This window comes from Leptinotarsa decemlineata, unplaced genomic scaffold (assembly GCF_025532065.1).
Source record: "Leptinotarsa decemlineata unplaced genomic scaffold, Ldec_3_MD MMD2_tig00078422_RagTag_RagTag, whole genome shotgun sequence".
NCBI lineage: Eukaryota > Metazoa > Arthropoda > Insecta > Coleoptera > Chrysomelidae > Leptinotarsa > Leptinotarsa decemlineata.
The window spans coordinates 2,545,023-2,560,404 of NW_027412747.1; the positions used below are offsets into that span (position 1 = coordinate 2,545,023).

Below are 15,382 nucleotides of genomic sequence, written 5' to 3' on the forward strand. Positions count from 1 at the left end.
AAAATAAATAAAAATAAAGAAATGAAAAAAGAAAATAAAAATATCACCCGCAGTCATCACCCGAATGCGATTGTAGATACTAACAATCGAAACGTCGTGAACTAACGTGAGTTCGAATCTCTCAACTTTTTATTTTTATTTTCTTTTTCATTTCAGTATTTTTATTTATTTTTGTTCAATTGTTCTATTTTACTTTGTATTTTATCAAACTATTATTTCATTTCAGGTTTTTTTTTGCTTAATATAATTGTTATTATCATCTATTCATTTTTAATTCTTCTTTTTTAGTTGTTTCAGGGATTTCAAATCATTTTATATAGTAGACAATGGAATCCGAATTAGTGAAATTCATCATGAAACATTATCAATCACTTTCAAACAAACAAAATCGCATTCTCATCACGAAACAGAAAACCAGCACTTACCTATGTAGGTAAATCAGTCGAAATCTTTTACAAGCGCTCGCTAACTCCTTACTTAAAAAACACATATTTTGAACAACCATTTAAAAAACAATTCATATGAAATTCGGGTGGAAAACTGTTTAAACGAATGTGATTTTTAATTCGACATGACCGATAAAGCGTCCTTTATATGATCCGTTCAGCAATGATTTCAGAGCGAAGTTGATCTATAAATTTCAATTAGGGTGATTCTGTTACATTCAATGAAAAATTTTGTTGCGAATTATTGACCCGTAACAACTTCCCCTTTACTCCCAGGAAAATTTCTTCTAAAATTTCTTTGAAATTGTAACTAATAGTTGAATTCTATATCGAACGTATCGCCACTTTTGAATGATAATCCTTTCAAAGGTACATAAAGAATATTCAGCACAACCTTCTTCAACAGATCAAAATTCCCAAATAACTCAACATCTACAATTCATCCTTGATTCACTCACAAGTGACCACGACCGACGACACTATGGCAAGTTTCAGCTATTGTATAATCACAACTTCCTTACACCAACTGAAAATTGAACTATGATATTGTCAGATCTGGTTTTAAGTCTTTCACATTCCAAACGCCACCCTTCGAACCAATGAGTCCGCGTAACTCATAAGTTCATGGATTGAATCTACAATGGATCTTGAAAGAACCTAAACATTTTGGTGCAAATCAAACTGTAAAAAAATATCGTCTACCATTAAAAAGAGTAAAGTTCCTACGCCATTCTCGATCACCAATCTCATACTGAACATCACGGTGACGTAGGGTGTACCACTTCTGAGCACGTTCCTGCTCTTTATCAACTCGTTTCCTAACATCCCTAAAAACTTCTATCAAAGCGAAAGATCTCTCTTCGGGTGAAGACGTATCTGTGTTAGTCGAGTTTTTGGCTTCAAATATCGGTAGTGGATTGTGATCTGAGCCATTGAGAATCATTTCACGACCATAGTTTATGAAATATTTGGTCTGACCAGTACTTTCATTTCGAGACGTACTGATCGTACAAGAAACCTTGGGTAGCAGTACTACGCAAGTTCAAAGATTATCTTCCACGAATGATAAAATCATGGTTTTCAAGGTACTGTGTTGGCGTTTACACGTATTTGCTTTTGGATGCCAATTTGGTGGTGGATAAATTTTACGTTGTATTAGCGTGCTAATTCTTTGACTTTTTACCAGCTGTCTGCTTTCCATTTTCCGATAGAAGAATCTGTGACACTCCATAAATCAAGAACACAGGATCTTCTAGTAGGCGAATTTGTTTCAGCGTTGACCGTCCTCATTGGATACTTTTGAAGAACACACAGTATTTAGAAAAGTAATACTGTACGCTCAATTTATCCATCAATCCAGAAGTGGATTTTGGCAACATAGCAATAATATCGAAAGTCACGAACTCCCAAGGTCTTGTGATATTTGGACGGGTGGTTTTTGATCGTTTTTTGAGCTGCACACACCTGCCACCATTATATATATTTGGCAACTTCCAGCTTTAGCTGTGGGCAATAGAATTTGTTACCTATTTTATTGAAGGTTCTGCAGATACCTACATGTCCGGTCGGGCTATCATGATAATCTTTCAAAATTTTCCTGCAATGAGACTTCGATACAACAAATTTCCAGTCATCGACAGCACTATCGAGACTAGAATACTGAATCTGAAATTATATTCTGGATCATTCTGGAATATCATGAGTCCTTGTTATCGGAAAAAAAGATTCATTTCCAGTGTAAAGTTCATCCAAAACAGGAACCAACTGATCTTGACAAGACGTCTGTCAGCACATTATACTGGTCTCGTCTATGGACCATATCGAAATCATATTGCATAGAACTGGCCGATACTTGATGACAATCTATAATAAAACAAATTAATACAGTTTATTGTATGATTTTCACTATAAAGGATTTTGCAAAAACCGCAACTCGTTATAAAATAACTTTCTCAAGCGTACGCTTCACGAAGTTAACCGTGTCGCGGTCTTTATAAACCCCTTTACAATGAAAATCATGCAATAAACTGTATTGATTAGTTTTTTTTCAATCATGTTGTAAACAAACGCACAAAAGTGCAAAATAATCAGTTATAACCGTAAATATATGGTATAAACTTTTCTCATCAAGACCAATATTACTGGCATCCGTCTGAATAGTAAAAGGACGTTCAAAATCAGCACAGTTTATAACTGGAGAAGAAACCAGTTTTTCTTTTATAGAATTGAGTGTACGGTTCAAATGAATTTTACTTATTTCAGTAAAAGGTTGGTAATAGGTGTCACTAATGATTTGGGATGAATCTACGATAACAGCGGGTCATACCCAATATGACTTCCCTGACGCTAGTTGGATTAGATATATTGAGTATTGCTGAGAACTTTCTTACCTTTGAACAGACATTTCTCTCGCTGCTAGTATTTCTGGGTGCTTCTCGGATTATTGTACTACTAACACGATATCATCCAAATAGACCAACATATAAGCCTCAACTTTGTCGAATAAACGCTGCCAAGTAGCTAGAGCATTGTGTGAACCGAACGGCATTCTACAAAACTGAAATAACCCTCTTCGAGATATGTGAATGCGGTTATGGTTTTACTATCTGAAGACATCAGGATAGTCGTCCAGTACGCACTTTTTATATCAAACAATGATAAGTATTTAGTCACAATCGATGATGCCCAAGGTGAAGAAGAAGGTTCCACCATTCCAAGTTGCAACATTTCGTCCAGTTCCTCGTTAAAAAGAGCGGTTTGGTAGGAAATGATGGAATCATTGAAGTGAAGTGTCCTTATAGTATCAAATTCAAATATCCACGGATATCAGTTGTTAACAAAAAATTTATATATTTTAATGACAATCAGATACAAGGTCTTCTGAATATTACAGAGAGAATGTGGTGTGATTTATTCATTTAGACTTGGGCAGGTATATTATCAATAAGAATACAAGGAGAAAATCAATTTTCGGAGAAAAGGATGCCCAAACCTTCAAGTGAAATAATTGATCCCCAAAATGAAATTATATAAACTTTGGAGAGGACAAAATTATTGAAAATAATCAGAAAATGAATCCTGTTCTAGACTTTTTTTAAAATGGCTTTGTATAAACACACTCTTGTATCTATCTTATTATTTAATATGAATGAAACATACGCCACAATGCATTGCGATAATGAATTAGAATCTAACTTTAATGAAGAACTACCTGTAATCAAATAAAACTCAAAAATTATTCTTCTAATGATAATTAGTACTCTTCTAAATCGCGACATTGGGTTTTACCTTTAGCCGATTTGAAAACTAAACAGTATATATATATATATATATATATATATATATATATATATATATATATATATATATATATATATATATATATATATATATATATATATTACAATGTAGGTTTTCACGGATGGTAGAATATGATGTGTTGTTTTTCCGGGTGTTTATCCGTTGTGTACTATTCGATAGTACACAACGAGAGTACTATCGAATAGTACACAACGGATGAACACCCGGAAAAACAACACATCATATATATATATATATATATATATATATATATATATATATATATATATATATATATATAATGTTATTAAAACAACGATAAAAATAGAAACAATAAAAATTAATTGGCGCTCCAGAGCGACTTCAATATATATATAGATCTCAGAAATAATAATATTTCGAATGAGGCCGACCTTAATACAGAAAAATTACAAATTTTTATTCAAAATTATGTAAAGATTATGAACAAATGTATAGCTCATATCAGACAGAATATTTTGATGGAGTTATTGGATTGTATTTCAAATGCATATAAGGGTGTGTGGGAGTAGTTTTTCTGCCCGGCAAATCATTTTGAGATACAGGTGTCATTCAGTACCTCTCATAGTACTTCTCATAGATGGTCATTAAATTTCATTGTAAAAGCATATAATGGTGTGTGGGGATTGTTTTCCTGCCCGACAAAATATTTCAACATATGGAACTCATTCTGTATGCCAAATTAAATTCATTCAAATAAAAAACCCCTAGCAGTGAAAATTATAATATATGGGGTGGAGGGAAACGTTCTCCCCAAGAAAATATTTCAACATATGGGTGTTTCTCTGTGTGCTTGAATGAATATATTCGAATAAAAAAAATCAACATTCACGAATTATTTGAAGGGGTTATGGATTTTTCTTTGAGGTCATTGAGTAAAGTCATTGCCGGCCACTAATTTGATCCCCATTTTAGGAGCCGCTGATTGTCGGGTCTCGTGCAACGCTTCGACAAACTAGAACTCGTGGCTGATTTCACACTGATCATCTCTTGATCAAATATTTTCAAGTTTAGGTAGGGACGCTAATCTCCAACGAAGTTGACAAGAATAAAATTTAGTTGAATTTGGAGTTTTTGGTCTGAATCTACTGAAAGGCTCGCAGGGCAACCTACCTGCGAGCCATCTGCAAATTTCCCGAACATGTGGGGCAATTTGCTGAAGTAATATTTAGGTGACCACACCTGTAACAAAGCTTGGATGCTGGACTACGACAATTGCGTTCAATATGACCATTTTGATCACAATTTTGTGTTTGTGTCCCGAGGTACATCCCTATCACGGAACAGGTTTGAATGTAAGTAGAGGTCTTTTTTGATGGTCAGTGAAGTATTTATACATTCCTCTCATCATTTAGAATTTCCACTAGCTGGCATAACCTAATTGGTTCAGATACGGTTGTAACTTCTTGTGCCGTAAATTTTCAATCAAACCAACTCTTCCTAATCGGGTTTCCAACATCATAAGTTCCTGGAAGATTAACACTAATGCACTCTGGCATGACATAGAGTGACAGAGTGCCAGAGGAGTCAGTTGACTCCTTGCAAAATATTTGAATTCGTTGGAAGTCTCAGCTTTTCTGGTGTTCGATCAAATTGGTATTAAGTCAAAAATCGTCAAAATGCTTCTAAATGAAATTTATTTAAACATCAATATCATCAATATCGTCCTCGGAATCCTTGCTTTCGGCCGGCACATACTCCGGCATCTGCAGGAACTTCTTGATAAAGTAGTCCCTCAAATGCCGCGGACTGATCTTGAACAGCAAGTGGTAAAACCAGTACCGGAGCGGTTCGTGTTTGTAAATCACGTCAGGGTACTTGTCCAAAAGTGTCCTCTCGAACACCCTGTACATCGGCTCGTCATCAATTTTGACGGGTTTCGGAGGCGGCGTCAGAAAAGACAGGTACATGTTGAAAGCCTTAAAGTAGTCACTGTAGAAGGAGTGCTGCTCTGGCGAGAAGGAATCGTGCATCTCCTGCACGTTTTGTAGCTGCCTAGCCATTATGTTGCTCTGAGTCGTGAACGAGCCGGGTATAAAGGTTAGGACGTCAACGCTGTACTTATTCATCTCAATCCTGAAGGCGTCGCTCCAGGCAGCTAGAGCCGATTTAGTGGCGCCGTACACCGATAGGCCGGGTAGGGTTGTTTGGGCACAGTGACTGGTGATTGTGATGACTCTTGCTGCAAACAAAAAAAGGTGATTTACGTCGAGGTGTAGTGTTTCAATAATAATAATACTAGTCCTTGTTTTCCTTTTTTACAATTATTAACTGTATATAAAATATGAATAGTCAACAATAATTATGATACAGAAAAAACATCATTATCAAAATAGAAAGTTCACACCGATTAGTAAAATCGTCAAGGGAATAAAACAATATTCCTTGAGAATTTCATTCCTTAGTCAAACTTGATTTCAAATTCTTGGAAAAAAATTTGAAGATGAACATAGATGACGTCTTCATGAGGAAGATTTCATCACCACGTATTCAGGCTAGTACTTTAAGGACAGTTGAGTCTAATCATGCATTTGTGGTTCAGCTCAGCACCACTGACAAGATCTATGGCGGTTCGAAAAAGCGCCTGTCTTGTGTTGAATTATCAATGCGTTGTGTTTGGGTTCTAGTTTTCAACTGGTTGCCTTGCAGTGAAAGACAGATCGAATCTCGTCAGCGGTCGATGTCGAAGCCTGGCTTTGCAACTGAACTTTTGTCTAATGTCTAGTAAGATTTTTATTTCTTACGACCGGTTTCAGTTTATTGACCCATTTTCAAATTAACTCACGCATTTTGACAAACAAATCCTTCAATATACTAATGATACACTGATTGGTACCTGCACTAGGTACCTGAAATAACAAAATGTTACCTGAATTATCAACAATTTATCTGAGATGTATGATGGAATCGGCCGATACTTGATGAAAATCCATAACTAACGTATTCTAAAATCACTTTATTGGGTGATTTTCACTAGACAGTTTTACAAAAACGCAACACGTGTTTCGCCATACAATGGCTTCCTCGGTGTCTTAATCATTTGCGTTTTTGTAAAACTATCTATAGTTCGTTCATAATTTGTTGATAGCTCACTGCAAGTTTGACCCTCATTAGAGAACTGAAATACAGAGAGGACAGCTAATATGATATAATAACAAAAACCAAACTAAAACTGGCAGTTTAAGATGTTTTCGACTAACCCACCTTGTATCTGAAGAAATACAATACAGCTATAAAACTTTTAATCCGATTATGTAGGTATTTTGAGTGGAAATGAGTGACCAGTGTCGTAGAGTATATGATTAAAACATTAGTTACTTTGAATAAATAAATATATTAATATTCTTAAACTGTAGGTAATGTAAATTGTATTTTTATTTTAAAAAAATTTCTTTATTTTATTCAAAAATAATAAGTTACTTGCAATTTGTAAAAGATACATTTATTTAATTAATATCTATTTTTAAATGATATAAACTACGATTACTTACAAAACTATTCAAATTCAAAATAAACAGGATCATCTTCGGAATCCGAGTCGTCTTGCAGGTTAATAATTAGCGGTTGTGTCTCTACAGTCGCATCAATTATATTGTCAAGATCCCACATTTTTTGTTCTTCTTCTATTGCATGTCTTACTGCATCTCGCCAATTTTGTTCTGTAATATGTTGTAAAGACTCATATAACAATTCACGTACAGCTTGTATTTTATATGACGTATTTTTTCTAGCCACATAGCTTTTCATTTGTGCCCAAATGAGTTCAATTGGATTTAATTCGCAGTGGTAGGGTGGAAGTCTAAGGACTGTGATGTTTCGTCTTTCCGCCGATTTGTCAACTACGTATTTCTTGAACTTAGATTTGTGTTTCCGGGCAATTTTTAAAAGTTCTGCTTTAACCATGCCATCTTCGTAAGGCAGGGACTTATTCCGCAGCCAGTCAATGATATCCTGTTTCTTCCACGCAGTCGTTGGAAGTCTTTCAACTAGTCGTGAATGATAAGGTGCATTATCTAATACTATAATTGAGTTTGGTGGTATATGTTCAATCATCTGCTCAAAATACTCTTCGAAAACATCAGCTGTCATCTCCTCGTGATAGTCTTTTGTGCTTTTGGATTCAAATTCCAACAAACCATGCTTAGCAAATCCTTTTTCACTGCCAATGTGAGAAACTATTAATCTACTACCTTTACCAGAGGGTGGGGAAATACCAGTAGACCAACCTTCCATAAAGGCTTGCCTGGAGCTTGATATATTTTTATCTGTCCAAATTTTTGTGAGAGTATGACCTGCGTTTACCCACGTTTCGTCCTGATAGTAAATTGGCCTTCCTTCAGCCCGACATTTTCGTATAGATCTTAGATACTTTCTTCTCCAACATATTATCTCTTCCCGGTCAATCAAAAGTGATTTTCGGTCTGATTTCTCCCACCGGAAATTTAATTCTTTTAAAACCTGCCACAATTTGGTTCGTCCGACATGAGGCAAATCCGGGTCGTCTCTAACTTCTTGTAAAATTTTGTTTAAGTTGGGTATTTCTTTTTTGTAAAAAAATTCGTGAATTTTCCTTCGAATAGCATTTTTGGCAAATTCATCAATTTCAATAGGTTTTCTCCCCCTCTTTAAGTATTCGTTTGTATTTGGGTTAGCTATACCTTTTTTTTTCTTTCTGATAGGAACCTATATATTGTTGACTCCCCTACGCCCGTCATATTGGCACAACTCTTGATTATGTTCTGAACAGTGTTTGTGGGATTCTGAGAAACCAGAACATCGTGAACGTTCAAAACAATAGTCTTCTCTCTTGGTGAATAGACAGACTTACTGACTGTACGCAACAGTACCGGTGTAAAACTTGATGATGTTGATGATGATGACGAAGCCATCGCAAGCAATCAAACAAAACAAGCAGGAACGAAAGGTACGTATATGTTTGTAGGAATATGAAAAAAAGTTACTCACGCACTGCACAAAATTCGCAAAATAAATATTAGAGACGTTAATTACTGCCGTAGACGCCGAAACACCAACGAGCCGTAAATTAAATGCGATTAAAAAATGTACTAAACCAAAAATTATTTTCGTTCGTAACAACTTCACCCTTTCAAGGCAAGTTTCGAATATAAACTGAAGCTTTATATTTAATGAATAAACACCTCAGGAACCTCCGCCTATGATTTTACGAGTTTTATGACTTGGGCCCTCATTTTGTGCTATCGACAAATTATGAACGGAGTATAGTGAAAATCACACAATAATGTGTTTTTAGAATACGTTACTTTATCTGAGATACCAAAACAATAATTATTCAACTCCTATAACATATGACAATTACCGACTATTGATCCATAAACACTACTTGTGGATTGCTCCAATTATTAATGGATCCTAAAATAGTTGTCAAAATTCACAAATTCAAAAAGGATTTTATTTATTTCCAATGTTTCCAACAAATTCATCACCTTTCCTTTATTGCACTTACTGAAAATTTTCATGTTTTCTTTAATTAGAAATGAATAAATTGTATAAAAACCCCAATTTCCAAAACCCTTAATGACCAACTAGAATTATGTAGCTCTTCCCTTTTGAATTTATAAATTTTTGACAACTAGTTTGGGATCCATTGGTATTTGTAGCAATCCACAAGTAGTGTTTTTGGATCAATAGTCGGTAATTTTGATATGTTATAGGAATTGAATGATTATTTAGAATAATATTTCAGATGAAGTTTTGATAATTGATAACATTGTATATCAGTTTACTTGAAAATGGTTTAATAAACCAAAACCGGTCATAACAAACAAAATCTCAGTGAAAATTAGACAAAAGTTATTTCATTTATTCTATATTTAATATGAATTTTTACAAAATAAATAGGTTATCAATCGAAAAATTTTAATGTTAATATGGAACTTGCTGTGTCAAATGATTTTTTTTGCAGTTTGTATCTGAAAGGAATTTCTGAGCCTCATCGACATATCTCTTTAGAAAGCTAAACATTTTTTTCCCCAAAAAACTAATCTCTCCTCAAAATATTCACTTTTCAATTCAACTGATCTCAGATTTTTTTATGGTTTCTCAGATATTATTGGGGCAGCACTATCTAGTGATCTGGACGATATCTTGCACTTTTTATTGGATAATTTTAAAATCGCTTTGGTATCTTGTGTTGTTATCTTAAAAGTTTTCTCAAAATCGTCTTAATATTTACACAGGTTCATACATATCCAAAATGTATATTGCTGGTAAAGTCCTAGTCTGAGCTTTTCAAATTATTTCCTACAACTTGTTCTTTGGGAAATCCCAGATATAGTTCTTCTAATTATTCTCTTTTGAGAAATAAAACACTACTTGTGACACACAACACCCAAAAACACTCCATATTTCAACCTAGATTACACTTGAGCAAAGTGAATATTTTGATGTTGGTTTCTGTGTGTATGGAATTTGAACAAGTTTCTCACAATGAGTTTTTCAACTCAAAGTACTATTTACGTGGCTACCTAGAAATTTTATAGAAATTTTTTCTAGTTACCACTCACTTCTAGATAAAGTTTTTGACAAGTTTTTGAGCTATAGAGAATCCGTTGGAAACCAGCTCTTCATACTTTCAAAAGTCTCATTAAAATAGATTTGTAATACTTTATCATTTTTTGACAGTCACTGAAGCATCATCTGTATATATTGTTGGTTAATATTAACCATAGATACATTCAAATCATTTATATATGGAAGGAAAACTACCAAATCCAACTCAGAATCTTGTGGTAACTTGTGGTAGAATATCTGCTATCAAAGATGTCTCGTTTTACATGGTTTTACATGGACTATGAAACAGATTTTTTTTCTAGATAGGCAATTAGTAGATTGAAATAAGGTGTTTTATTCCTTAAACTACTCCCTTTCAACCTAAGATTTTCAAATAGAGGCAAGGCAAAGTTTACCGATGTCGTGAAAAAATATGTCATCAAAAATTCGGATAATGTATCTTTCGTAGCCATTTTCACTTGTTTTTGACCCCTGTATAAGATAACTTCACGAATCATCCATTTATGAAACAGTAGTTTGTGTTTTAAAGTAGGTTCATTCGGATCATGACTTCAGTAGGGTACTAGAAAAGTTCGTGAACTACTCCTGAACTCATGTGCACAAGATTTGAATCTTGAACTTATCCAGAATTATTATCTATGTCAAAAAACTCGAATGCAAGCAATCTTGGAACCACACGTCCTCAACAGAAAATCACCTTCATCGGAGCCCTAACTTCAAAATAGGAATTAACAATCTTGTTTAAGTTAAAAGGGATATATTTTTAGGAGAGATTGGTAAAGAACGGTTTTGACTATCTTATTCTCCAGCTTTATACCAAAAAATGTGGGTATCTTCCAAAGAAAGGAGGAAATCAATTGATTTCAAAAAAGAACTCTTTACAAATATGTGTAGATCATGTAAAAAAGTGACTCGCAGACTCAAACTGAAAGAAAAAAGCCTTTCCAAAGGAGTACTCTCATGTAAACATTGAATTATACGAATACAAAAATGCTTAGGAACAACTATTTTCATATGAATACTGAATTATATAAAAAACAGTTTTGTCTTTTGAGTTCGTACTCCAAACATTCGTTGTGAAATTGAATCAGATGTACAAAGGATTGCTACACAATATAGTATATGAAAGAGGTAACGTTTCACTTACATACAACACTGTCATCCTCAATGGCGGATATTTGATGTTTTAGAATAAGACACTTGCCTTATTGCCTCTTCAGCACCAATCTGGATAACTTTACAAGACCTAGCACTCAATTCCATAACAAATGTTTGAAGTACAAAATGAATTGGAAAAACAGTTTCTTTATATAATTCAAGTGGTTGTTTCGAAAGAATTTTTGTTTCGTTTAATTCGAAGCTTATATAAATGTAGTTGTTTCAAGTGGGATTTTTTTTTCAGTGCACATCTTTGTAAATAGTTCATTTTTTAAATTGATTGCTTTCTTCCTTTCTTTAGAAGATTCCCACATTTTTTATACAAAGATGGAGAAATAGAAATCCAAAAACTTTATTTCCCAAAAATGCATCTCTCCTAAAAATATAGTCCTTTCAATTTGAACAAAATTTCTATGGCTAGGATTGAATGAAATAGGCGAATGAATGTCATTAGTTACTGTGATCAATGGCATGAGAAGATTTAACTCATTCGTGATATACAGTCATAATTTTATGAATGAATTGAGTGCTTCATTTTGTTATGATATCAAGACTGGTGCTGTAGAGGTAATAAGGCAAGTGTTATATTATGAAACATCAGATATCCACCATTAAGGATGACAGTGTTACATGTGAGTGAAGTTTTACCTCTTTCATTTACTATATTGTGTAGCAATCCTGTGAATGATATCTGATCCAATTCCATAATGAATGTTTGGAATACAAACTAAATAGAGAAAAGTGTTTTTTGTATAATTCAGTGTTAATATGAAAGTTGTTGTTTCGAAAGTATTTTCCTTTCGTGTTATTCAATGTTTATATGAAAGTAGCTGTTTCGAAAAGGCTTATTCTTTCAGTTTGTGTCTGAAAGTTACTTTTTTGCATGATCTACACATCTTTGTGAGTTTATTTTTGAAATTAATTGCTTTTTTCCTTTCTTTGGGAGATTCCCACTTTTTATATAAAGATGAAGAAATAGAACGCCAAAACTTTTTTTTCAGGGATTAACACAAATACACCTTCTTAATGTATTTTGTTGTATACAACCTTCCACAATCGGTAAAATAATAAATCTGTAATGATGATAATCTGAAAACTTGAAGTTCACCCCAAAAAGCTACTGCTTAATATAAACCAATGAAGAGTACTTTTGGTCAGTAATTTTGCCTACAAACTGAAAAAATTGATTGAAAAAAGTTAAATATTTATACTTAGCTTTCTTTAGTGTTCAACGTTTCGGAAAATAAAATGTTTTCGTTTTCAAAACCTAAAATTCACTTTAAAACTTTCGCCCCGAATTCTGAATAGTTTCAATTCTTTTGACATATGAAAAGTATTGTTTTCTGAAATGTCGACCACTAAAGAAAGCTAAGTATAAATATCTATTTCTTTTCAATTGATTTTTTAACATAATGTTTAAGGCTTTCGAGGCCGTGGTTTTCAGGGTCACTATTTTTCAGATTTGAAAGTCGTCGATTTTTGAAATTCCTTACTGACGTTTCGCTGGCGCGAGTGGCTAGCTTCTTCAGAGATTCATACATCCTTAGTTTATCTCCCATGACAAAGGAATTACGGCTGTGTAAAGCGTATTTATGTTGACTGAGGTAGTTTGATGTGCTAATACATGTAACTAGATTTGGTAAATTGCGTAAAGCGTGTTTATGTTGCCTCAGGTAGTCTGATGTGATAATACCTGAACCTGGATTATGTATTATTGACAATAACATTCGTCGACCCTTTACTACCTGGGACATGCTCTTTGCTATTCTTGAACTTCTTAGAATGGGATTCCTTATTCGGTTGAGGTTCATAGCTTCTTCTTTTCTGTTGAAATTATCTCGTACCAGTCGGCTATGGTATCCCTGGGTGGAGGCAATGAGTTTGGTGTTTTCAAACAGAATCCTGTGGTTTCCTTCACAGAGAGCGTGTTGTGTTTCCCCAAGAGTTTTCCCCACTTAAAAAACGGTATTCAAACCCATCAAGAAGATACAACAAATCCTCAGGTCGACTAGATACAAAATACACCCACTGTCAGCAGCAGGGGAATATCGCATTCCCTGCACTTGTGGGCAGGTATACATCGGAACCATCAAAAGATCCATGGGAACTAGGCTGAAAGGACATGAAAGAAACGACAGACTAGGTCAAATTGACAAGTCGGTTGTGGCACCGTGTTTTCAAACAGAATCCTGTAGAAACCACAGGATTCTGTTTGAAAACACGAAACTCATTGCCCCCAACCAGGGATACCATAGCCGACTGCTACGGGAGGCAATAGAGATCCACAAAAACACGGATAATTCAACAGAAAAGAAGAAGCTCTGAACCTAAACTGAATATGGAATCCCATTCTGAGAAGTTCAAGAATGACAAACAGCATGCCGGCAGGTAGCAAAGGGTCGACGAATATAATTGATAATTTAACTAATTTAGGTACATATATTGTCACACCAAACTAACCTGAGTTAACATAAATACGCTTTATGCAGCCGTAATATCCAGTCATCAGAGATAAACCCAGAATATATAATCATCTGAAGAAGCTAGCCACTCGCGCCTGCGAAACGTCAGGAAAAAAATCCAAATATCGACGGCCTCAAACTCGAAAAATTTATAAATACGACAAGTTACTGACTAATTGGACTCTTCAGTGGTTTATATTGAGCAGTAACTTTTCGGAGTTGAACTTTTCAGTTTGCCCTTTATTATACCTCAGCAGATTCTCTATTGAATAGTTCTGTTCATTTTTAGATTGTGAAAGGTTAGGTATATACCAAAAAACAGTAAGAAGTATTGAGTCCTCCACAAAAAAATGTCTAAATTGAGCATGCGCCAAAAAGTAATTCAAAAACCGTACTTTCTCAAAAGGAAGAACTGAATTTGATAGTTCAAGAATTATTATATGTTATGAGTATTCAAAAAACCCGAACACAAATCAGAGTAGTTCCAGAACAGTTCTATGAAACCCTAACGCATCTAATTCAACTGTGCAGACTCCCCACAATTCCAGAACTGTAATTGCTTGAACATAATAATAATCAGGACAAACAAGTACACAGTGTCATCAGGGAAGTATAATTTGATGAAAATGAATTTGTTAAACTTTACCGATTTTTTTTATATTTTTATTAGAAAATAAGACACTGTCCAATTGAATTATTTTCTTAATTAACGAACAACTTCTTCGTTATTTTACGAAGTTACCTCATACATGGCAACAAGTAAACTATATGACTGAATGTTAACTACTTATCATTATGTAATGGAATATGTCGATAGTTAATGAAAATCCATATCGTATTCAAATAATACTCTATTGTGAAATTTTCACTAAACTCTGTCCATCCAAGAAACAAAGTGGCCCAAACAATTATCGATACGTGACCAATGCATGACTTGGACGTCGGTTACTGGACAAATAATAATTTAGGAAAATATTTTAAAAACATTAAAGACAAAACTTCAGTGACGGTTAGATCAGGAGTATATAAGCTGACTTGTGGTTCTTGTTCAAAACTTTATATAGGCTAAATGGTGAGAACCATTTCCCAACGAATAAAAGAACATAGGAATAGTTTCTTGAATGTGTACACCAATTCAACCACGACTATAAAGTATTCCATTTCGAAGAGAAAGGTTTTAAAATCAAATACTTTGAAATGCTTAGTGAATTAATAGATCCAAAAATTCTGAGAATTTACTGAATGGTCAAATAGAACTGAATATTTTACCTCTCCTGAATCTGTTTTCTAATTGAAAATTGAAAAATAAGTTTATTACATGTCCATTCAATGAGTTTGTTGAAATTTCTTTTTACATTATTGAAATTTTGATTAGTTTTTAAACTTATCAAAATTGAAATTATTAGTCATTGAGTAAGTTGAAAG

The 15,382-nt window shown here is 34.0% G+C and overlaps 1 protein-coding gene across 2 annotated transcripts in view; it reads right to left on the reverse strand.

Moving 5' to 3' along the window:
* Positions 1-5,405: 5,405 nt before the first annotated feature.
* sro (SDR family oxidoreductase shroud) overlaps positions 5,406-15,382 on the reverse strand; it is a 39,641-nt gene continuing 29,664 nt past the window's right edge. For both annotated transcript variants that reach the window (XM_023165671.2, XM_023165670.2), the window contains one exon: positions 5,406-5,967. In XM_023165671.2, coding sequence (XP_023021439.1) covers positions 5,426-5,967 — 542 coding nt within the window. In that variant the 3' untranslated portion in view covers positions 5,406-5,425. The remainder of the gene's footprint in view (positions 5,968-15,382) is intronic.